This window comes from Callionymus lyra, chromosome 12 (genome assembly GCF_982586985.1).
Source record: "Callionymus lyra chromosome 12, fCalLyr1.hap1.1, whole genome shotgun sequence".
Lineage (NCBI taxonomy): Eukaryota > Metazoa > Chordata > Actinopteri > Syngnathiformes > Callionymidae > Callionymus > Callionymus lyra.
Genome location: NC_141829.1, coordinates 8,938,324 through 8,962,328, shown reverse-complemented (window position 1 = coordinate 8,962,328; position 24,005 = coordinate 8,938,324). Strand labels below are relative to the sequence as shown.

At 39.0% G+C, this 24,005-nt stretch overlaps 3 protein-coding genes across 5 annotated transcripts; 1 reads left to right on the top strand and 2 right to left on the bottom strand.

Annotated features, from left to right (window-relative positions):
- Nucleotides 1-2,670: 2,670 nt before the first annotated feature.
- ftcdnl1 (formiminotransferase cyclodeaminase N-terminal like 1) lies at nt 2,671-6,676 on the bottom strand. Of its 3 annotated transcripts, none has more exons than XM_087804148.1 (6): nt 6,549-6,676; nt 5,001-5,135; nt 4,835-4,930; nt 4,039-4,194; nt 3,295-3,480; nt 2,671-3,101 (listed from the first exon to the last, which is right to left on the bottom strand). In XM_087804148.1, the coding sequence occupies exons 2-6, from the start codon at nt 5,116-5,118 to the stop codon at nt 2,671-2,673; spliced, it is 987 nt and encodes a 328-aa protein (XP_087660274.1). In that variant the 5' UTR covers nt 5,119-5,135; nt 6,549-6,676. The 3 variants fall into 3 exon arrangements, with proteins under 3 accessions (XP_087660274.1, XP_087660273.1, XP_087660272.1); XM_087804147.1 differs by having other exon boundaries at nt 6,431-6,653; XM_087804146.1 differs by lacking the exon at nt 6,549-6,676 and having other exon boundaries at nt 5,001-5,364.
- Nucleotides 6,677-7,042: 366 nt separating this feature from the next.
- c12h2orf69 (chromosome 12 C2orf69 homolog) lies at nt 7,043-14,477 on the top strand. The gene is made up of 3 exons (XM_087804074.1): nt 7,043-7,534; nt 12,525-12,763; nt 13,376-14,477. Exons 1-3 carry the CDS (start codon nt 7,322-7,324, stop codon nt 13,845-13,847), a joined length of 924 nt encoding a protein of 307 aa, XP_087660200.1. The 5' UTR covers nt 7,043-7,321; the 3' UTR covers nt 13,848-14,477.
- Nucleotides 14,363-22,756, bottom strand: stk17b (serine/threonine kinase 17b (apoptosis-inducing)). The gene is made up of 7 exons (XM_087804073.1): nt 22,334-22,756; nt 18,565-18,777; nt 17,245-17,383; nt 17,041-17,167; nt 16,268-16,316; nt 16,006-16,185; nt 14,363-15,869 (listed from the first exon to the last, which is right to left on the bottom strand). The coding sequence occupies exons 1-7, from the start codon at nt 22,453-22,455 to the stop codon at nt 15,638-15,640; spliced, it is 1,062 nt and encodes a 353-aa protein (XP_087660199.1). The 5' UTR covers nt 22,456-22,756; the 3' UTR covers nt 14,363-15,637.
- Nucleotides 22,757-24,005: the final 1,249 nt, after the last annotated feature.

Below are 24,005 nucleotides of genomic sequence, written 5' to 3'. Positions count from 1 at the left end.
TGTGATTAAAAGGTTTTCAATTTCATGTCATAAATGATAGTTTTGTTTCTTAATTTATGGTTTTCTAGATTCTCTAATTATAATTTTTTAAATACACAAAGATACAATGTGTGATAGTTTTTACCTTAGAATGCTAGCACCGCTATCAACTTAGCTAGCAATTCAATCATTTGATTTCCCTTTACAGTTGAAAAGAATTGATTGACAGGATATATAAAAAGATGGTAGGAAAAGAAACCCGCCCCGACACAAACTCTCCCGTAGAGGTGCCTGTTCTTAATCTGCGCTCGGCATGACGGCGCTGAAATTCGGCCCAACTCCAAAAATAGTTGTAGGATTAGAATTTAGGTCAAATTTTTAACTGAAAAAAAAATCTCACAGTCTGTTCTTTAGCTGATGAGCCAGAGTTCAAGACCCAGTCGTGACAGTGGGGATGAAAATAATGCGGGAAAAAGTTGACCATCAGTAATCCCACCGGAGACGTAGACTCTTGGTGTTCCAGCGACTTCCTCAGGACAAGGTCAGATCTGCATCGCCTCATGTCATACGTGTATCACTGCTGCCAGTCAGGGTCGTATGCAGCGACCATAAAGTAGCCAGGGTCGGCGGTGATGGGGGGGGGGGTCTCGTTTCAAACTGAACGTGGGATTATTGATGCCCACACTGAGCGGTTAATCCTCCGCTGAAGATAATCGTAAGATTCAGCCAGAAACAAACAAGCACTCGCGCAGGATTTATTTATTAGATGCAATTTGCCGGTTTATTTTTAGCCGCGCTCCTCGTGGGAGGTCGTCGGGTTTTTGAAAAGCAGATGCTTCTCACCGTTATCCGACGGAAATTAGCCAAATTTTTTGTTTTTTTTGTGAGAGGAAAAAAAAAAAAAAAGATATTATTTCTCTGCTTGTGAATTTAAACATGCAACGAGTGCATGGAGGCAAGTATACCTCTGGGCTTATGCTGTGACCTAGATTAAGCCTTGATGCTCCCAAGCCTGGCAGGCGGAGAATGTGTGTGTGTGTGTGCGATTGTGTACGTGAGGCAGAAAAGCGAGAAAGACAGCAGAGGAAGAGGAAAGGACAATGTGTGAAAGAAAGCGATGGAGGCACAGAGTGGTATACATGAGATGAAAGCTGCATGACTGCCATGCTTGTGTGACTAAGAGCCTCAGCTGGATGACACACAAAGACCCTACAAGCGCACACACTCATGCGAGAGAAAAAAAAAAACAGCCTCAAAAGGCTTCCTTACATAACGAGGAGTAAAAATTACCCGACAAAAGGGTTGCAAATTGGAGCAGAGGGGGGCGATTAACTCCCACTCCGGATTAAGATGATCCATTTATTGGCTCCGGAGAAAAACGTTCTTTTCTGCGTCACGTTCCTCCCGGATGTTCGTCACCTTGGGATCCATAACGGTCGGATGGTTGTTGGGAAACGAGTAGCGTCGTCACGTCCCGCTCGTCTTCTGACCCCGTCCCGTGGCTGATTTATTCTCACGTTACTAATCGTTTAATCCGACTCATCGTGCGTGGACGGGATCGAACGCTGTGTGGGAGGGTTTGTAGAAAAGAGCTGCTTTGAAATCAAAATTGAAAACAAGACCAACCCAGGATGGAACAGAGAGGCTGTCAACATGCATAGCTGATGTGCTTTTGGCAGAAGACCTTTGGATGTTGTTTGAGAAAATATTGTTGGTACAACCCTGGGTGTGGGGCGATAGGAAAAGACCTTTGTCTTCTAATTCCACAGTTTATCAAGAGCTAGATAGCGACGGCAGCAACTTCAAAAAGGCTACCAGCTCTTCCCTGGGGACCCCTAGGCTAGGTTTCCAGACCAGTTTAAATACATAGTCTCTGCAGCTTGTCCTCCGTGTTGTCCAACTAGCAGGACATGCCCTGAACACCTCACCAACAAGGTGTCCTGGAGGCATCCTAATCAGATTCCCAAGGTACTCTTCACCAGGACCCTCTGGAGGCCAAGCCTAGAGATGGGGTTCGATAGTGAGCACTTGGTAGCCGGGCTTGTTCCATTGGAGCCAGACGGGGCAGAGTGCAAAAGGGCAACACCCTTGCTTTTGGGAGGGGCCCAAAGGTTTGCGTCTGATGTGAGTCGGGCAGTAGCCAAAGGTGGAGACCTTGCCGGTCCAATCTTGTAGAAGCTATAGGAATCGGCCAGTCTTGGGTTAAGAAGCCTAGAGACGCCTCCAACTAAGATAATCCTAGTGCTTCCCAATCATTTTAACTGAGCTTATTTTGTTTTTTTGTCAAAGTAATCACTCTACTCTTGTTGTGGTACTGTACTCCCTCAGTCTGCCGCAGGGACCTCCTTAAGAGCTACTGGATTAGCCCAATTTTGAAGGCGTCTGTGTTTGAAAGATCCCAGACTGAGACAAACATCGATACTGTTGATAACACACAACTGTATCCAGCAAATGGTATGTGTGTCTTCCTGTAACTCACATGGTGTCACGTTTGGCAGGTCTTGGTTTTGGGCTCTGGGCCATGTCTAGTGTGGGACACTTGGTCCAGGGCACAGAGGAAATTACAGAAACTTCTAGTTGCCTTGGTCAGTAAATAGCTAAGAATTTACGCTGTTTCTGAAACCTTTGAAGAAAAGACGCAAGAACAGAATTATATCCGACACATTTACTGTCAATTCCTTCGGGTCTTGATTACATTCGAAGTCGACGCTGGTCTCTCCAGAACTCCGCAATGCCCTGAGACAACGCCAACTCTGCCAAACTCCTGCACTCACGTGGGGTGAACCCCACCAGAGCGGTTCCCTTCACGCCGACGCCCTGTCGCCCCGCCAGCTCTGCCACCCTGCTGGTGATCAGGGAGGCGGGGGCGTGGCAGTACGACTGTCCGTCGATGCTGAACGACGGCCACGGGTCGCTCGAGCGGGTCGGTGGACCGCCCTCGACGCTTTCAACGTTACAGGCGATCTCCACGGCGCCTTCGTGTGGCAGAGCCAGAACCTGCACCCCCGGTAATCCTCCGGGCGCAGACTCCCTGATGGCGGCAGCTATTTCACGTCCCATGTCCAGGTTTTGCGTGTCGATGGTGACGTTGCAGTTCATGACGTAAGGACTCGCACCCACGCCTGGAGGACATGAGAAAGACGGGTGAGTGATGCTTCAGGTTTTACAAGGATGTGGGGTTTCATTGAATTAGTGGTTCAGAGCCAAAGGTTGTAGAGTTGAAAGCGCCCTCTATTGGAATCTACCATTCTTATTTTCGGGGTCAAAAACAGGTCATTGAACTACACAAAGACTACACAAAAAACACTCCCTCACCGGTCAGGCCAAAGCGCTTTTGAGGCAGTTGTCCGACGTCGGCTCGGACCTTCTGGATGTCCATGGACTTCTTGAACCAGCCCATTTCTTTCCGCCTTTGAGCCAGCCCTCGCTGGAGAGGATCGGCCCACCCGAAGAGGAAAGCGCTAGAACCGGGGACCCTCTCTGCCAGCCCACTGGCTACCGCTAATATTAGAGAAATGTAAAATGTAATATTAAATATACACATATATTTATAGCTCTAGTAGAAGAACTCACATTTCTCCGATCCTTAAAACTCTTCACTGGCTGCCAGTTTCTTTCAGGATCAACTTTAAAATTCTGGTTCTTACTTTCAGATCTATTCATGGTCAGACCTTCCATCAGTGATCTGATCCAGACTTACACCCCAGCTCGGGCACTGAGGTCTGTGGATCAGAATCTACTGATGGTTCCTGAACACGCTTCAGGACCAGAGGAGAGAAATCCTTCCAGACTGTTGCTCCTAAGCTTTGGAACCATCTTTGTGTTTGATGATCTACTGACTCCTTCAAGAAACATCTTAAGATGTTTTTATTTGTTCAGGCTTTTCCTTGATTTTCTGGAACTCCTGTTGTGTTATCAGTTTTATCTTGACCTTTAAAGTATATATTTTATTGAATTTTGTTTTGTTTGTTTAAGCGCTTTGTGACACTGGTCTGGAAAGCACTATATAAATACAAATTACTTACTTACTTATATATTTATATATTAACAAGGACTCACCTCGGGCCTGGTCAGCACATTCCTGAACGCCCACCTCTTCCCCCAGGGGATAGAAGGGGACGAGGTCCACGGCCCCCATGCAGGGGTGCACGCCCACGTGCTCGCGCATGTCGAACAACTCGCAGGCTTTCTCGCACGCCGACAGCACCGCCTCGTCTGCAGCACAAACGATGACTTACGACTCCAGATGTTCCCAAGAAAAGCCGAAGTGGCTTTTTAACAACGTGGCACTGACCACTGCAAACCACGTCCACTCATCACTAGTTAATGAAGTAATCAATCACTCAGAGAGGGAGGAGGTTCTGACCAGACATGAGTCTGGCCAACCTGCCTCTTGCCCCGAGTAGCTGGGATGAGCTCCAGCCATTTCTGACCTCATTATGAAAGCGTTGGACCAGTAGATTTTCCTTTGAATCTTCCGACACTTTTCCTAAAACCACTTTTTCCCTCTAATCACCATGTTTCTCCTGGAATTATCATTTGTAAATTGAGTTCATACGAATTATTCATAAAAGCGCTCAAATTAATAGAAACTCTGCTCATAATTATTTCTAAATTATTCCAATTTCACCCTGAAGGACTGGAGAACAAGTTTCCACTTCATTTGATGTATAATTAAGAGAAAGAAAAACACGGGAAGTGTCCTGTGGAGTCGTTGACGGAAGGTAAAATGTTTGTTTTTGAGACGTAAACAAATACTCGTCTGTGAGGGAACGTCCCACTTGTTGAGATTAGACGGAGATAAGTTAAAAGTCACCATCGCACACGAGACGAGGAAGGTTGACGAAAGTCTTACTGATGGAGTCGAGCGGCGCCACGATGGTGATGACGGAGCGATTGTAGTCGCGGTCGTTGAAGATGTTGAGCACGGTGGTGTCGTCCCTTCGCACACCTACAGGGGGCGCATTGGTCGATTTATTTATTTTTTGTTTCTTTTTTTTGTTTTAAGGCGTTGAACTCGCCTTCAGGGCGATACAGCGCCGCTCTGGCCACCGTCTCCACCAGATCCTTCCTGAGAGCCTCCGACACGTTGAGAAGACACGCCACCAGACGCCGGCCCAGCGTGGAAGAGGACGCCATGACTCGCCGACGGACTCCTGCGTCACACGAGCGTTTAAGTGATACAATCATGATGTCAAGAGTGAAACTACGGAAGTCTGTCCGTGCCTTTGGAATATTTAATGGTTGTTTAACATATTCAAAGTTAAAACTGCGCACTTTTTATTGAAATCGTTTTTTTAAGCATTGAGTGTTTTACTTATTTAATAATTCAATTTAAAAATATTATACAGTTTGAAATACTAATTCCAATAATCCCAAAATATATTTTTTAAATTCAATATTTTTTAATTTGTAGCCGATTAAATTCAATATAAAAATGTTGCCATTTTACCAGACTAATCCAGAATAAACGCCTTAGACTAGCTTTTAAAAACTACAATTATAAGCGCGCTATACAAATAAAAATGACTTACTTACTTACATAGCTGAAATCTTACTATCGCTTTTGACAATTAAGAAGTGATGTTGAATCAACTTTTGTTGAGGTTTAATGTCGTCACATGATCGTCTGCGCGTCACATGATTGGCTAATAGTAGTTTGGAAGTCTTTAAGTATTGTTTGGTGGCACTATTATGCTATAATATTCATATTAAATTAAAAACATTATGAAATAAAATGTTAAATTCAATATGTATATATTTGAATTATTATCAAACTCTATGTCTTAGAAAAGTATAGGTCGTTTTGAAAATATATGAATTTTTAATTCAAATATTCAAGTAAATACATTAGTTGCGGTTTTGATGTACAAATAATTTAATTCAAGTATTCAATTAAAACAAATTAAATCTTTAAATATATAAATAATTGAATTTAATTATTAAAACAAACAATTAAAGAGTAAAAAAACGTTTAAATACATTTTTAAAAATCTTAATCAACCATTCAATATTCTGATGGCACATGATATACTTCTATATATTCATTTGAAGGTCGTTTTTCATAATCTATCGACTATCAAACCCTTGAAATGAATGAAAGCAGGTGATGAGATCCTTAGGAACCACTTCAACATGCTTTGTGCAGCAGACTTCACTGCAGCTTCCATCCTTTAAATAACCTTTTCAGCAGCTCCTTTGTACACATGTGTCCTCACACACACTCACACACACTCACGCACACACACGCACACACACGCACGTCTGACAGCTGCACACACTTCAACACCTTCAGGCAGTTCACAGTCACCAGTTCATGGACTCACAGTTGTTTAGGATTGAACTGAGAACGTGTGTCTGCACACATTTTTAAACTCTTAAATCCAGAGAAAAACACGTTTATTAGCTTCTGCACGAGCGTGTGTTTGTTCAAAGTTAGAAAACAAGTTACCTTTTCCTCAGTAGAATCTCTGACTACAAGTCATTTCACGGGTTTAACGCAGAATAAGTCGCTGGGAAATGAAACGTTTCTTCACAACTTTGCTGCTGTTTACTCGTTCAAAGTTCACCTGATGTATGGAGATGACACGTGGTCTGTGTTGACGAACGAATCCACGTCGTCGTGACGTCAGAACGTGTCAATGAAAAGATTCACGAACATTTAGAAAATTGTAAATGAGAAACAAAACAAACCTCGTCACGTGGTTTGCAGAGAAGCGAGAAGGGTCGAGATGATTCACGTGTTGGTTTTAGAAAATATTTATTCGCTTTTTCCAAGTATTAATCTATATTATATATTTAATTTAAAACAAATATAGACCCTCGTAATTTAAATATATTAAAACATTCTAAGATCGTACAAGTGTGTTTCAGGTGTTTTTAAATAATACAAATAAAAAATTCTGTAAATGCTTAGTTTTTAAATATAATTTCTTAATATAATATACCATTTTAAAATGACCACTATTTTTTTATATTATTGTTATTATAAAGAGCGACAAACCCGGAAGCGTGTGACCATCTTCCCCAATGCACATGCGCAGAAGTGTTTCCTCTCGGACTGTTAGCAAACAGCGCCTCTCAGCGGACAATATCCGTCAAACATAAACGCGCGGTTCCGGGTTCTGACCCATTCTGTTGCAGTTCGGGAGAATTGGGTCAGAACCATCTGCTTCGCTTTCGGTTTATTCCATAAAAGATAACATTGAGTCGCTGCTGCGCGAGAGTCGACGATGTGTCGCTAGCAGGATGCTAACAAGCTAGCGGGATGCTAACAAGCTAGCAGGATGCTAAGATGGGACCCGGATGGAAACATCAACGTTTAATTTAGACTTTTAATGTGATGACGTCACTGAGCGGCGCCTCGTCCTCGGCGGGCCCGGAGTCGTGTTCGTCTAATGGCCGGGACGAGGTGAGCGACGAGCCGCCGCGGGAGCTCCAGAGGCTGGCGGCGGTGCCTGGATCCTCCCCGGAGAAGGTGAACGAGCTGCTGCACCTGCGGCCCCTGAGCGAGGGCTGCAGGGGACACGTGGTCTTCTTCCACGGAGACATCCAGGTGAGTCAGAACACCTTTGAAACTCACCTCGTGACACATTTGTATTTTTTGAAACATTTGCTTTGATGGAAAAACATTCATTTGTTTTACTCGTGATCTATTTTAAGATTCAAAGAACTTTCACTTTTGTTTTGATGCAACAACTGATCATGTGTCAGTGATTTAATATCCTTCAGGGGCCACACCTTACACTGACTGGTCCTCAAACCAGAAGATTTAATATCCTTCAGGGGCCACACCTTACACTGACTGGTCCTCAAACCAGAATATTTAATATCCTCAGGGGCCACACCTTACACTGACTGGTCCTCAAACCAGAATATTTAATATCCTCAGGGGCCACACCTTACACTGACTGGTCCTCAAACCAGAATATTTAATATCCTTCAGGGGCCACACCTTACACTGACTGGTCCTCAAACCAGAATATTTAATATCCTTCAGGGGCCACACCTTACACTGACTGGTCCTCAAACCAGAAGATTTAATATCCTCAGGGGCCACACCTTACACTGACTTGTCCTCAAACCAGAAGATTTAATATCCTCAGGGGCCACACCTTACACTGACTGGTCCTCAAACCAGAAGATTTAATATCCTCAGGGGCCACACCTTACACTGACTGGTCCTCAAACCAGAAGATTTAATATCCTTCAGGGGCCACACCTTACACTGACTGGTCCTCAAACCAGAAGATTTAATATCCTTCAGGGGCCACACCTTACACTGACTGGTCCTCAAACCAGAAGATTTAATATCCTCAGGGGCCACACCTTACACTGACTGGTCCTCAAACCAGAAGATTTAATATCCTCAGGGGCCACACCTTACACTGACTGGTCCTCAAACCAGAAGATTTAATATCCTCAGGGGCCACACCTTACACTGACTGGTCCTCAAACCAGAAGATTTAATATCCTTCAGGGGCCACACCTTACACTGACTGGTCCTCAAACCAGAAGATTTAATATCCTTCAGGGGCCACACCTTACACTGACTGGTCCTCAAACCAGAAGATTTAATATCCTTCAGGGGCCACACCTTACACTGACTGTTCCTCAAACCAGAAGATTTAATATCCTTCAGGGGCCACACCTTACACTGACTGGTCCTCAAACCAGAAGATTTAATATCCTTCAGGGGCCACACCTTACACTGACTGGTCCTCAAACCAGAAGATTTAATATCCTCAGGGGCCACACCTTACACTGACTGGTCCTCAAACCAGAAGATTTAATATCCTTCAGGGGCCACACCTTACACTGACTGGTCCTCAAACCAGAAGATTTAATATCCTTCAGGGGCCACACCTTACACTGACTGGTCCTCAAACCAGAATATTTAATATCCTTCAGGGGCCACACCTTACACTGACTGGTCCTCAAACCAGAAGATTTAATATCCTCAGGGGCCACACCTTACACTGACTGGTCCTCAAACCAGAAGATTTAATATCCTCAGGGGCCACACCTTACACTGACTGGTCCTCAAACCAGAAGAGACGAACAAAGATACAAAATAGGATCAAATAAAATAAAGTAAGTAAGAAAAGAGATAAACGGAAAATATACCCAAAAATGTCAATAAAATGATTAAAAACCTCTTGTGAAAACTTAATAAGAAATAAACACTGGTGTTTCTATGTAAGTGACCCAGAGGTAGAGATGGTTTGATGAAGCTTCTTGAAGCAGTGTCATTATTTTCAGTCCACTAGATGGCGTCCATGCACTATTTTCCTTTTGTTTTGAACAACTGTTCTAATGAAACATCATTTTTAAACTGATGGCGCCACCTACTGACCTCTGAACAACATGACACTGTTTCATGAAGCTTCGTCGACACATCACTACGCAGCAAGTGTCGCTGAGGAAAACTTTGCATTGAATTGATAATATTTAAATAGAGAAATATATTAATAAGGCCCTTCAGCTCCTGGTAAACATGGGGCTTCTGTAAACAGCCGAGGGGCCACGATGTTTCCGAACTCACAGCCAATCAAAACATTGGTACAACAAACTTGTTGTTTGCAAACGGAAACACATTCAGTACATTTTAAAATTGAATTTCCCTCCACCTTTAGTTAGTCTTTATCTTTTCATCTTGATTTACAATGTTTATTAAAAGCTTTTAAAGTTTGAAATATAAAATTTTTACTCAAGGTCACGATAAAAAGGTCTGATGCACAAAACTATATTATTTTAATTAGTTTACAGTAAATATGAACGAGACACAAGAAGTAGTGATGTGTTGATGAAGCTTCATGAAACAGTGTCATGTTGATCAGAGGTCAGTAGGTGGCGCCATCTGTCAACAGTTGTTCAAAACAAAGGAAAATGGTGCAGAGACGCCACCTAGTGGACTCAGACAATAATGACACTGTTTCATGAAGCTTCATCAGAACCATCGATCCAAGTGTAAATAAAAAATATTCTTTGTAGGACATTAGTGTTGGTGTTTTATTTACTTCTTACAATGTTTAATCTCCACATCCATGAACCACTAACTCTTCATGTTGGAGACGACTCTGTCTAACTTTAGACATGTCAAGTTATATATTAATATAAACTAATGCATGTTTATTTATAGACATGTCAAGTTATATATTAATATAAACTAATGTATGTTTATTTATAGACATGTCAAGTTATATATTAATATAAACTAATGTATGTTTATTTATAGACATGTCAAGTTATATATTAATATAAACTAATGTATGTTTATTTATAGACATGTCAAGTTATATATTAATATAAACTAATGTATGTTTATTTATAGACATGTCAAGTTATATATTAATATAAACTAATGTATGTTTATTTATAGACATGTCAAGTTATATATTAATATAAACTAATGTATGTTTATTTATAGACATGTCAAGTTATATATTAATATAAACTAATGTATGTTTAGTTATAGACATGTCAAGTTGTATATTAATATAAACTAATGTATGTTTATTTATAGACATGTCAAGTTATATATTAATATAAACAAATGTATGTTTATTTATAGACATGTCAAGTTATATATTAATATAAACAAATGTATGTTTATTTATAGACATGTCAAGTTATATATTAATATAAACTAATGTATGTTTATTTATAGACATGTCAAGTTATATATTAATATAAACTAATGTATGTTTATTTATAGACATGTCAAGTTATATATTAATATAAACAAATGTATGTTTATTTATAGACATGTCATGTTATATATTAATATAAACAAATGTATGTTTATTTATAGACATGTCAAGTTATATATTAATATAAACTAATGTATGTTTATTTATAGACATGTCAAGTTATATATTAATATAAGCTAATGTATGTTTATTTATAGACATGTCAAGTTATATATTAATATAAACTAATGTATGTTTGTTTATAGACATGTCAAGTTATATATTAATATAAACTAATGTATGTTTGTTTATAGACATGTCAAGTTATATATTAATATAAACTAATGTATGTTTATTTATGGACATGTCAAGTTATATATTAATATAAACTAATATGTTTATTTATAGACATGTCAAGTTATATATTAATATAAACTAATGTATGTTTGTTTATAGACATGTCAAGTTATATATTAATATAAACTAATATGTTTATTTATAGACATGTCAAGTTATATATTAATATAAACTAATGTATGTTTATTTATAGACATGTCAAGTTATATGTTTAAATATCAACTAATGTATGTTTATTTATAGACATGTCAAGTTATATATTAATATAAACTAATGTATGTTTATTTATGGACATGTCAAGTTATATATTAATATAAACTAATATGTTTATTTATAGACATGTCAAGTTATATATTAATATAAACTAATGTATGTTTGTTTATAGACATGTCAAGTTATATATTAATATAAACTAATATGTTTATTTATAGACATGTCAAGTTATATATTAATATAAACTAATGTATGTTTATTTATAGACATGTCAAGTTATATGTTTAAATATCAACTAATGTATGTTTATTTATAGACATGTCAAGTTATATATTAATATAAACTAATGTATGTTTATTTATGGACATGTCAAGTTATATATTAATATAAACTAATATGTTTATTTATAGACATGTCAAGTTATATATTAATATAAACTAATGTATGTTTATAGACATGTCAAGTTATATGTTTAAATATCAACTAATGTATGTTTGTTTATAGACATGTCAAGTTATATATTAATATAAACTAATGTATGTTTATTTATAGACATGTCAAGTTATATGTTTAAATATCAACTAATGTATGTTTATTTATAGACATGTCAAGTTATATATTAATATAAACTAATGTATGTTTATTTATGGACATGTCAAGTTATATATTAATATAAACTAATATGTTTATTTATAGACATGTCAAGTTATATATTAATATAAACTAATGTATGTTTATAGACATGTCAAGTTATATGTTTAAATATCAACTAATGTATGTTTGTTTATAGACATGTCAAGTTATATATTAATATAAACTAATGTATGTTTGTTTATAGACATGTCAAGTTATATGTTAATATAAACTAATATGTTTATTTATAGACATGTCAAGTTATATGTTTAAATATCAACTAATGTATGTTTATTTATAGACATGTCAAGTTATATGTTTAAATATCAACTAATGTACTTGTGTTTATAGACGTGTGATAGTCACGTACGCCTAGTTTAATATTGGACATTTAAATAACTGCTAATGAACCTATATTTATACAAATCTAAATTTAAAGTTTCTACATGTTTCTATTAAATTATGAGGACGTTCTAATACATCCATCAAATTATTCCAAACAAACTACATTCAAGGAAACAAAATTGAATTCATTATTTATCATATTTTACCTTTTTTTTCGATGACAAAACTGTTTAAGGTCGAACAGTTGTCCGATCCCATGACTCAGCAATGGTTCCTGTTCCGACCCGCGTCTCTCTGGTCCCGCAGAACTTCCAGGATGAGATGTCCCAGCAGGCGGACGCGGCTCCGTGGACCCGCTGGAGTCTGGAGCAGGTCGCCCTGACTCTGGGCCGCAGGTTCCCCGAGCGCCACGTGTGGGTGGTCCGGGCGTCTCGCATGTACCTGCACAAGTTCAGCTGCTACAACAACTTCGTGGCCTGCAACATGTTCGGAGCGCCGGAGCACTCGCAGTACGAGCCGCAGTCTGGAGCCTTTCACCACCTCAGGTGCGTCCGGGAATCTTTCAGGAGTTTTTACTCTTTTTACTGGGTTTTAGAAGTTGTTGGTTAGAAATACAAAATGAGAAAAAAATATAATTGAAAGAAAAAGATTTAGTTGAAATACTGTAAGAACCTAAATTGACTTTATTATCAGTGAGTTTGAACATAAAATTCCTTTAATAAAAATGTACAAATTAATTATAAATATTAATATTTTTATAAGTTACTGTTGTTAGGTAAGGTGGTCATAATGTTTTTTGTCATGTCAAGTTATATGTTTTATATATCAACTAATGTACTTGTCTTTAAACGCCTAGTTTAATAGAAGACATTTAAATATCTGCCAATTAACCTATATTTATACATATCTAAATGTAAAGTTTACTACAAATGAATTATAAATATTAATATTTGTATAAGTTACTGTTGTTAGGTAAGGTGGTGATAATGTTTTTTGGTTTGTGGTTGTGTCCAGGATGTGTTTTTAAAAAAACATTACTTCATGTGTGCTCTGCCCTCTACAGGCTGTCACTGACTCATCGTAACCCATAGCGACAGCATGTAGTAGAACCATGGTTATATAGATAACTTGGGTTTATGTCTCATTGTGTTTTTCAGAAATCTGCTGAGTCAGGCAATGATACGTGCCAAGCTGCCGTACCCTCTCCAGCCTCCGGGAGGCGCCGTACCAACCGGGTTCTCGCTGGCGCTGGTGGGCTTCAGCAAAGGCTGCGTGGTCCTGAACCAGCTGGTCTACGAGCTGGCGGGGGCCCGCGCCGACCAGCAGATGGCGCCGTTTGTCCGCTGCGTCTCTGACATGTTCTGGCTGGACGGGGGTCACCCGGGCGGCAGCGAGACCTGGGTGACGGACAAGCGGGCGCTGTGCGAGCTCGCCACCTCCGAGGTGAGGGTCCACGCCCACGTGACCCCCTACGAGGTCCGCGACCCCATGCGGGCCTGGGTGGGCCGCGAGCACGCCCGCTTCGTGCAGACCCTGGAGGAGCTCGGGGCGAGTCCCGCCAACCGGGTTCACTTCGAGGACGAGCCGCCGTCCATCGTCAACCACTTCAGGGTCATCCAGGAGTTCTGAACGTGACACAGGTGCATGCTGGGAAACTTTTATTTATTTCTGCTTATTTATCTCTTGCGCAGCTGAACATTTAATCATTAAAAAAAGACACTTCCAGTTGAAAAACTTAACATTATAAGTTGAAATATAACTTAATGTTATGAAAACATTTGTTTACAATTTTAAATTATTTAAAAATACTAAAGTATTTTCCATTAGTTTATTATTTCTAACTTATAACTTTATTCTTAGTTATTTTCTTATTCGTTTTTCAAACTGAGTCAAAGGGAATCTTATCGTAACTAACATTATTATTTGCACTTTTTGCCGAAGCTTCTGAAAGTCACTTCAGTTCATTCCAGACTCGCTGCTTCTCTTGGATGTTGATCTGAGCGACGACGCTCCTCAAAACCCGCTCTTAAAACTCAATAAATCCTGACGCTCCTGAACGCATCACGTTCCTCTAGCATGCGGTTACGTTACCCACCAGCAGAGGGCGGTGTGACTCAATAGAAAAAAAGGCGCAGAAACGAGACCATGTTCTACATCTTTAATGAACTTCATGTTGCCGAGTCTGGATATAAATATTAGCGCGAGTACAGACGCTCATCTTTAAATATAAAATGCAAAATAAACAAATATCTCTTCTGAGTTGTGCTTTTTTTTCTTTCGGCTGCTGAAACAAGTCTTCAGTCAGCGAGAACAAACGTGACAGCGCTCGACGCGACACCGGCCCGTGACATCACGGGGGGGGGGGGGGGGGGGGTCTGAGATGAATGACGACGAGTGACATCAGACGACGGAACACGCGCCGCATGAATCGGGTCCAGTTCTTGGGGAATGTTGGCGACTCTGGTGCCAGCACGCGACGGCGCCGATTCAACGGAAAAAAACAAAACACTGCTTTTTATTCAGATTTGGCACGTCGGGAGGAAAACGACGGCGGAATGTTTCACTCGAACATGACATTTAAAAACCACATTTCCCACAATTCCCTGCTTTTTTTTTCCAACATACTCTCTTTTCAAACCCTTCACTTATCCACTCATCCCTCCTTCACTTTCCACTTCCTGTCTCGTTCCGAACGTTCCCCGCGAGCCTCCAACTTCACATAAAAGTCCAGCGACATAAATAATAATCATCAGCATAGAAAACAAAGATAATCCACGTCTGGGAATGTACGACGACAAACATGGGGATTAAGTGCTGGTTGTGCCAAAGTCCAGAACCATCAGGAGAGAACATGGACGTTGATGGACAAACGACGTGGACTGATGACATCACGACCTGAGTCAGTCCGCGGTGCTAGCTTACGGTAGCTAACGTGTGCATATATTACTGAGGTTATTTATTTATCTTTAATTCGTGGTTAATGAAAAACATCACGAGTTTACGTTCCGAACCACGGTGGCCTGTCGGGCCGAAGATATCGTATTTATTAAAACTCATTACGTCTAAAAACCTGTTATTTTCAAAGGTTTTCCTCAAGACTCGGCGTTTCAATCATCGTGTTCTATTTACATCGGTCGAGAAACTGGAGCCGTCGTTTGAGCCAAGATGGCCGACGCCGAAGAAACACCGGGTCAGGAGGGAACCGCAGAAGTGTCACAAACAGTCGGGTTTAAGGCGGACCTCTGGTGCTGGTGCCAAGTGCTGCATAGGATTATGGGAACAGAATCTACCTGAGGATCAAGAGTCGCCCTCATCAGGAGGGTCATCGGGAGCTGCGTCTCTTTGGTCCGACGGGTTGTGGGTCAGGATGGGTCGGGGGAGCTGCTGGTGCTGCTAAAGCCGGGGAAGGGGGCGGAGCCTCACAGGTCCGCATCCACCGTCAGATCCTCGTCGAAGCGGAACCTCTTGGCGTGAGTGTGAGGAGACTCCAGGAAGTTCTCCTTGTCCTCGGGGTCTTCCGGCGGCGGCGCCGCCCACTTGATGCCACTGATCCGGATCCTGGTGGTGGAGACCGGGTCTGGACTCAGGCAGGGGTGCAGCTGCTGACTCAGCCACGGGTGCGAGAGACACTCAAGCGCCGTCGGACGATCCCTGCAGGACAGAGAGCGGGTTTTGAAATTAACAGGATGGGTTGGCTGGGCGGCAAAGCATTAAGTCACTACTGCAGTAACCACTGGATGGTCCAACAAGTACTTTAGATGATCCAGGTCCAAATACTGTGACTCACTCGGGCGCCTTGACCAGCAGCTTGCGGATGAAGTCGACCGACAGCTCCGAGACCCTGGAGAAGGAGTCCCGGCTGAAGTCCACGTTGACCTGCGACACGTTCAGGTACGTCTCCTGCTTGTCGTCTCCGGCGAACGGAGACTCGCCCGTGACCAGCATGTAGGCGATGACGCCCACGCTCCTGACACACACACACACACACACATGCTCGGTCAGGGTTCAAGGATCGAGGGTTCCTCGTAGCGAGGCGACCTGAGACTCACCAGAGGTCGGTCGCCGTGGTGATGGGCTCGTAGTTGAGGATCTCTGGAGCTGCAGACGAGAAAAGAAAGTGTTAAAATGACAGGTTTATAAAGTAAAGGTATTACTTGCAGAAGAAAAGTAGTAAAAATAAACATTTACACAACAACAGAAAGTCAAAGTCAGACTAACGAGTAAAAATCGTAAGAGTTTTTCTCCACGATAACGTATCAATATTCAACAGAACTGTATCGATATTAAGAAAATATATACTTTCTCTATATTTGAATCATAGTTCTTAAGTCGTTATACGTCATTAAAGTGTATAAAATAATTGGATTTATTTATTCACAATTAGCATAAGAATATTCACGTTCAATATTCAGCGTTTATTCATTTTTGTGTTGCGGTTGAACTGAATTACAGAGCAGTTACAACGTCCTCCGCAGCTAAAGTAAGACCCTGAGATAACTGAGGACGAGAGGATACAGTGACTCCAGCAGCTTTTAAAGCTGATGTTTGGACATATTTTGGTTTGAAAACAAATGAAAACAGTTACGACTTCGTCAAGAGTCATGTGGTCTGTAAATACTACAACACCAGTCAAGTACTCGACAATACTACACATATATACCACAGTATCACTATATATCGTATCGTTGCTGTGGTATCGTGAGACTCTCGTCAATACACGCCTCCAGAGTCGACTTCGCGCCAGGATGACGCCAACCGTCGAGACAATGAGTAACAGGTGAAAAGAAAAGGTGTTTGATCTTCAACTCCCTCTGAAACTCACCCACATACTCGGGCGTGCCCAGGATCTCCCGGAGCTCACCGACGGCACCGAGCCTGCGGGCCAGACCGAAGTCCACGATCTTGATGTCTCCGAGCGGACAGAGGCTGGTGAGGAGGATGTTCTGAGGCTGAACACAAACACACTTGAGATAAATAAACACACATTTGATCCTGATCAGGTTTTTCTTGTGTCATGACAGCAGACCTTGAGGTCCAGGTGGACCAGGTTGCTCTGGTGAAGGTGCTGAACTCCCTCCAGAGTCTGTCGGATCAGGCGTGTGATCTGAGGTTCTGGCAGCAGCTCGTCGGAGACACAGTGGTCGAATATTTCTCCTCCTGCGGCGCTGAACACACACACACCACACACTCTTGAGAAGGAAGTTCATTAACCTTACGAGTGACTTTAACTTCACACGTGCACGGAGGGCGAGTAGAAAGTGGCCGACAGAGGGCGCCCTCGCTAAGGAAGCACCTGCTAAGAAGTACATGTCACCAGAATATTGATTAAATTCACATTTAAAATTTTGAAAATTGACATATTATTGAATATTTTATTTAAATAATTCAATTTGTGTAATAAAATGTTGAATTTCTTTATTTTAATAGTAAAATTATGTTTTTTTAAATTTTTTAATTAATTAACTTCTTAAACACAGGGTTTGATATTCCAATAATTCAAAAGTAAAATGTATAATATAAAAGTAAAATGTATAAGTTAATATACATTTTATCTTAGTACGTAGGAATTTTAAATTAAATATAAAATGTATGAATGTGTAATAGTGCCGACATAAATGATTTATTTTAAACTAAATTTCTAAAATATATATATTTTTGTTTTCTTTTAATGAAATTATTCCGAAAAATCTAGATTCAAATTTTAAATGACAAATAATGAATTTAATTATTCAATAAAAATAAATCGAACATAACAATATAGATTTTTTTTTAGTTAAATCATTAAACATTTGCAGTTTCAACATTTTAAATGTTAAATTCAACGACACTGATAAACTTCCACAAAAATAAATGTTTTCTGAACTCAGGATGTTTCCTAAATGCAAGAGGAAGCAAACGTTCAGAAACATCATTTCCTGCTGCTCTGCTCCGAGTCAAGGTTGGATGACTGAGCTTGACTCACCAGTTCAGGAAATGACTCAATGAAGTAAAGATAAGATAATAAAACTTCTCATGGTCCAGTGGAGCAACATCTCCGCTGCTTCCTTGACCTTCAAACACATCTGAAATAATCTTCAATAAACTTTATATAATTATATAATCCAGAACCGAGTCGTCTTCCCTCAGATGTTAATCTGAACCAACAATCTCTCGAGTCGACTCGTCTCTCGAAGTCCTGCGGTGAGAGTTCGGAAAAATGAGTCGTTCCAGAGGAACCAGTTCGACAGAGAGAGTCAGCGGTTTCGTGAAGAACTCGCGGCACCAACAACCTCTTGTTGACGGTAAACCTCTGGTCGCCATGACGACCGGGAGTTTCTACCGAGGAGGAGAAGAAGGTTGGACTCACTACTCCAGGAGCAGCACCACGTCGTGGTCCGTCTCGTGGGCGGCGTGCAGGTTGACCACGCGGTGGCTGTGGTGCACGGTCTCCAGGACCGCCATCTCGTGCACGATCTCGGCGCGACAGTCGCGACCTCGCCGCCGCTTCCTCAGGAACTTGGCGGCGAACACTTTCCCCGTGGTCTTCTCCACGCAGCGCTTGACCACTGCGAACTTACCCCTGGAATTTAAAGTGAATATTTGTCACATTTGAGCAAATGTTTTAACGTTTTATTTCATTTCTATAAATTAGAAAATTATTATTTCAAAAACATCAAGTGTTTGATGAAATACGTACGGCATTCTTAGGTAAAAATAATAAAAAAAGATATGACGACAAACACAGCGAGTCCGACAAGAACATGTTCAAGGTCAGAGTTCATTGAAGGTCAATATTGACCGAAGTGAAGTTGAGACTTTCTTTCAAGGCAGCGGAAACTTCCACAGAGACGGGTTTGTTTTAGCGTGAGAGGAAAGTTCTGTTTGTTTACGTTCACCTCTTTGAACTCAGGTTCGTTCCGACGTAACCACTATTACGCAATATTTTCTGGAAAGAAAATATTCTCACATATAAATGATAACTTTGCCCAGTTGTGGTAAAACAAAAATTCACACTGAACCAGAGTAAAATGATAAATAAAACCGTTAAAAAAAGGAATAAATATTTAGCAAATCAATAAGACGCACTATTTTTCACAAGGATCGTGTGTTTTCTCCAATAATTTAGGTTTTGTAAATTATTTGCACAATCATATTTTTTTTTTAAACATGGCATTCAAATCAATCACAGTTATATTATGGTTAATATTGACATAAACTGTGTTTAAAATAAAAATAAAAAATCAATTTTTCTTTTCATTTACAAATAACATGCGGAGAATTCACGGAACTTGTTCATTTGTGTTGCATTTAAACTTCCGTCCGCTAGATGGCAGCAGTCGTTATGTCACGTGCAGCTGAAGGAAAAATTAAAGATATCCCAGGGATGACTGAGGACGAGAGGATACAGTCGACTCCAGCAGCTTTTAAAGCTGATGTTTGGACATATTTCGGTCAAAAAACAAATGAAAGCAGTTACGACTTCATCAAGACATCAAGAGTCATGTGGTCTGTAAATACTGCAACACCAGAGTCAAGTACTCGACAGTACTACACATACTTGTTGCTACTGTATCACAATACATCGTATCGATGCCCTCGTGTCGTGATACGCATCGTATTGCCAGATTCTTGACAATAAATTTGAAATCATTTTTTTTAAATGTAGAATTACACAAAAATTGTATACGTCAAAAATTTCATCAAAAAGGGAAATGATGTGAAACTTGGCTGAAACTTCTGCTCTAGTTCTTGAAATCGTCTCTTCTGCTTCCCGTTTTCTAAATAATAATCTCACGGATAAACCGGGTTCTTCTATGATAAAAGTCTGTCGGCCACATGTGCAAGTTTCCTTCCTGCCCTCTTGAAAAAAAGCAAGAGTTACACACTTTGACGCATGACCTGTAACTGAAGACACACCTCGCTGACTCAAGGATCCGCTCAACAAAAGACACACACACACACACACACACGCACGCACACGCACGCACGCACACACACACACACACACACCACAAAGGTCTACTGCCGCTCTGTTGTGTAGAGATGAGCTCATGGTTCAGAGTCCACAACACTTTGAACGCAACGTGATTGAAATCTGAAATGTCCACAGATGACGTCAGTGATTCGTTGTTGACACTAAATATGACTGAACCTGGATCAGTACGTGTGAGACACATACATGTCACCTGTTCCAGTTGTTCTCACAGTACTTTTAGTTGACTTATGTAACTTTTACTCAACAATATTTAAACCAAAATCAGCTCTAGTTGTCCAACAGATCAAGTGCTGTAAGATGATCTGATGTTTCTGAGCGTTTATTCAAAAGGTAATAAATCTCTGTCATAAAATCCTTTTTAAACACTTGAACCACCAGTTGTTCATTTTATTGTAACAGAGGTAACATGGAAACCTTTGTCGTCAGTCATTTCCTTTAATGGAAATGTACAAGTACAAGAGAAAAAAAAAGTTCCTCTTCCGTTTTTTCTTATACATATTATGAAATGTACTTTTTGTATTTGAGTATCAGTATCAGTTATTTACATGTGTTAACAGTGTTGCAACACTCGCTTGAACCCATATTTACTTAGTGTGTACTTATATATTTCACTTTGAATTTTGCAACTTAAACAGTTGCGTTGTTTGACAAACTATTTCTCCCCATTTTGTATGTAAAACTTCCTTCTTTCTTATGTTTACATAAAACAGGTGTCTTTATAGGATTTATTTTGTTTTAAACTGCAAGTCAGCACTTACTTTAATTATAAACTTGGTGCTAGAAAAACTGCAGTAAAATGTGTTGCATGCAATATTTGCATCTTAAATACAGGGTTTCTCTAAACACTCATTTATTAAAATGCAAACATTTAAAATCCTTTTTAAAAATATAGTTTTGACTTAAGATCGTGTTTACTTTACATTGGAACTGAAATGTCACAATATTTTTTTTCTATTACAAAGGGTGATGTTAAAAATGTGTTGCGTGGAATAATAGTATTTAACAAATCTACTTGTTTTGTACAGGTTTTCTCCAAAGTATTTATTAAAATGCAAACATTTTTACATTGTTTTGTTTTGACGTATAACGTGTTTTATTTTTAAGTTTAAACCACTATTTGCCACAATAATGCATTTTAAAGAAAGTTTCATGAAAATAAAGAACTGTAATTTTAAAGTTATGTTTTCTAATAAATGTATTAACAGCTGAACAAAAGTATTTGACAAATCTACTTCAAGGGTAGAGTTTAAGAAAAATAGTTGCAGTTTTACAGGTTTTCTACAAGTACAAACAGATTATATTTGAAACATGCACCTACATGAATAGTTAATAAAGGTTTTTAAGAATAAATACACGTTTCAAAGGCATTAAAGACAGACTCACAACTAAATGAGTCGTGACATTAGATTGAAGATTAAAGTCTATTTTTGACGGAAAGAAATGTATATTATTTATAAAGATGAAATAGAAAGTAGAAGGTTATAATAATGTAAGTAAGTAATTTGTATTTATATAGCGTTTTTCCACACCAGGGTCACAAAGCGCTTAAACAATCAAAACAATATTCAATAAAGTATATACTTTAAAGGTCAAGATAATACTGAGAACAACACAGGAGTTCCAGAAAAAGCCTGAACCACAATGTAACACACAATTAATTCGTTTTTAATGTTAACCTTCTACATGCCTGTGAAAACATTTAACGTCAAAACATATTTTTAAATGACATTTAAATTGAAACAGAAAGGTTTTTAAACAAAAAACGAATGTAGATGAAGCAAAATGATAATAAAAAGTGTTTTATTTAATCTAATAGATTCATGCTCATGTTAGAATGTAACAATGACTCAACATTGATGGTAAATAATGCATTTTAAAGAAGATTTCGTGAGGAATTGTCGAGGTTTTGTATCTTCTTGTCAACAGACCACAGACTACATGAAATATGGCTGTTTGTAGTTTTTAATCCACGATTAGTGTCCGGAAATTGAAACACCAGTCACACTAATCCAGATTAATACTTGGCCGGATATGAAAGCAGAATGAAAATCCCAGTGTGTTTGTGTTGGTGTTTGTGTTTTTAAAACACGACACATGTATGTAAATGTGACACATGTATGTTATAACATGTCAGCCTCACCTTCCCAACTCTCCGCTCATCTCGTACAAACTCTCCAGCGGCTCCAGGCTGATGCAGGTCTGGCTCTCCCCGAGGAGACCCGCGGAAAGTCCGCTCCGACTGTCCAGGCGTCTCCGGGACATGATTCCCTGTCGGTCCGCTACGGTTCCGGACTCGGTTTTTTTAAAAAAAGAAACACAAAAAAAACGCGGAACCGACGAAGCTAACGTTAGCAACCGCCGGTGTTTAGCAAGTTAGCTCGTCGATGTCGCCACAAAAAAAAGTGACTTAAAAGCGGTTGTTTTTAACAACTCAACGAGGATTCGGAGGCTCCAGGATATCGACGCGAACTGTGGGTTCCATGGAGGGAACTAGTCGAGGAGAAAGCAGCGAGTCCGAGTGAGTTTGTGTCGACGGTCATTTTCACATCCTTCTCCTTCTCGCTGACACTTTCTGGACACGTCACCGGGGCGCGCATGCGCAGGAGGACGGAGTTCGTGATTTTGAAATTGTAGTTCGTTTGGTGAACGGTTGAGAAACATAATGTTGTTTAAAATATATTTATTTATATGTTTTTATACTTACAACGCATACTATTTATATGTCGCGAACCATGTATACGATTTAATAAAAAAAAAAGAAGTTTAGCTTTACAATTGTTTTTATTCAAACGTAAACATTATTAATTCCTTTTTTAAATTATTATTTCGACGCTGAAATTGTAAAATCGTTTTTCTATGTTATATTTAGAAGAATATTTAAAATATTCAAACAATCAAATTAAAAAAGAAATCTGCAGCTGATTTATAGAAATATACTGTATATATAAAATGTGTCGGTGTCATGAAAATAAATAAAAAGGTAAAAGTAAATACCTAAAAATGCATGAATTAAATTGATTAATTCATCAATTATGTGGTGTGGATATTAAAAACAATATTTGTATATATTCATTTCTTCATTTTTTTGCATTTATGCATCACTATAGTTCAAGTCAAGTTCAAGTTCAAGTTCATGTTCTTTTTATTTTCAAATTTGCATGTATTAAGACGTACATGCAAAACATGATTCTGTCATCATTTATAGTTCCATCAAGTGCATAGAAAATTGAATAATTGAATTGGTTTTTATACTGTTTAGTTTTAGTTAATTATTTAAGTATTATTTAAGTATTGTTATAATTGTTTATTTCATTTTGTTGATTACTTATTTTATTTATTATTTTTTAATGTCCTTTCATTGTATACTTCAGAGAGGACTACAGTTTCATTTATGCTGTATGTCTTAATACATGTATATTTGACAATAAAAAGAACTTGAACTTGAACTTGGGTGAATCACACCCTAATATGTATATTGTATCATTTTATTTGTACAATATGTTTATATATATATTGATGTAGTGCAAGTATTGATATGTATGTGTATATACTATGTATTTACATGGCTATATATGTGTAGCAATATTTAAACTGAGGAATAGTTATAATAATAATAAACATTCTTAATTTTTTAACTTTTGAATTTGTTTTTTTGAAAATAGTGTTTTGTATTATTTAAGTAACACATTTGTTAAAATATTATTTCATATCTATCATATTCACCATAGTTATACAAAAGCTGTAGCGAAATACATACACAGCTAATTTGGTTATTTTTAAAAAGACAAAAAGACACATTAACATGTCATCAG

Excerpts from the sequence above, each read along its gene's own strand:
- ftcdnl1 (XM_087804146.1), bottom strand. The coding sequence starts at position 5,169 with ATGATTGTATCACTTAAACGCTCGTGTGACGCAGGAGTCCGTCGGCGA. Across the intron at positions 4,931-5,000 it reads GGCGCTGTATCGCCCTGAAG|GTGTGCGAAGGGACGACACC; the intron begins GCGAGTTCAACG and ends CGCCCCCTGTAG. Across the intron at positions 3,481-4,038 it reads ATGTGCTGACCAGGCCCGAG|CGGTAGCCAGTGGGCTGGCA; the intron begins GTGAGTCCTTGT and ends CTCTAATATTAG.
- c12h2orf69 (XM_087804074.1), top strand. The coding sequence starts at position 7,322 with ATGACGTCACTGAGCGGCGCCTCGTCCTCGGCGGGCCCGGAGTCGTGT. Across the intron at positions 7,535-12,524 it reads TCTTCCACGGAGACATCCAG|AACTTCCAGGATGAGATGTC; the intron begins GTGAGTCAGAAC and ends CTGGTCCCGCAG. Across the intron at positions 12,764-13,375 it reads GGAGCCTTTCACCACCTCAG|AAATCTGCTGAGTCAGGCAA; the intron begins GTGCGTCCGGGA and ends TGTGTTTTTCAG.
- stk17b (XM_087804073.1), bottom strand. The coding sequence starts at position 22,455 with ATGTCCCGGAGACGCCTGGACAGTCGGAGCGGACTTTCCGCGGGTCTC. Across the intron at positions 17,168-17,244 it reads TGGTCCACCTGGACCTCAAG|CCTCAGAACATCCTCCTCAC; the intron begins GTCTGCTGTCAT and ends GTTTGTGTTCAG. Across the intron at positions 16,186-16,267 it reads ACCACGGCGACCGACCTCTG|GAGCGTGGGCGTCATCGCCT; the intron begins GTGAGTCTCAGG and ends TGTGTGTGTCAG.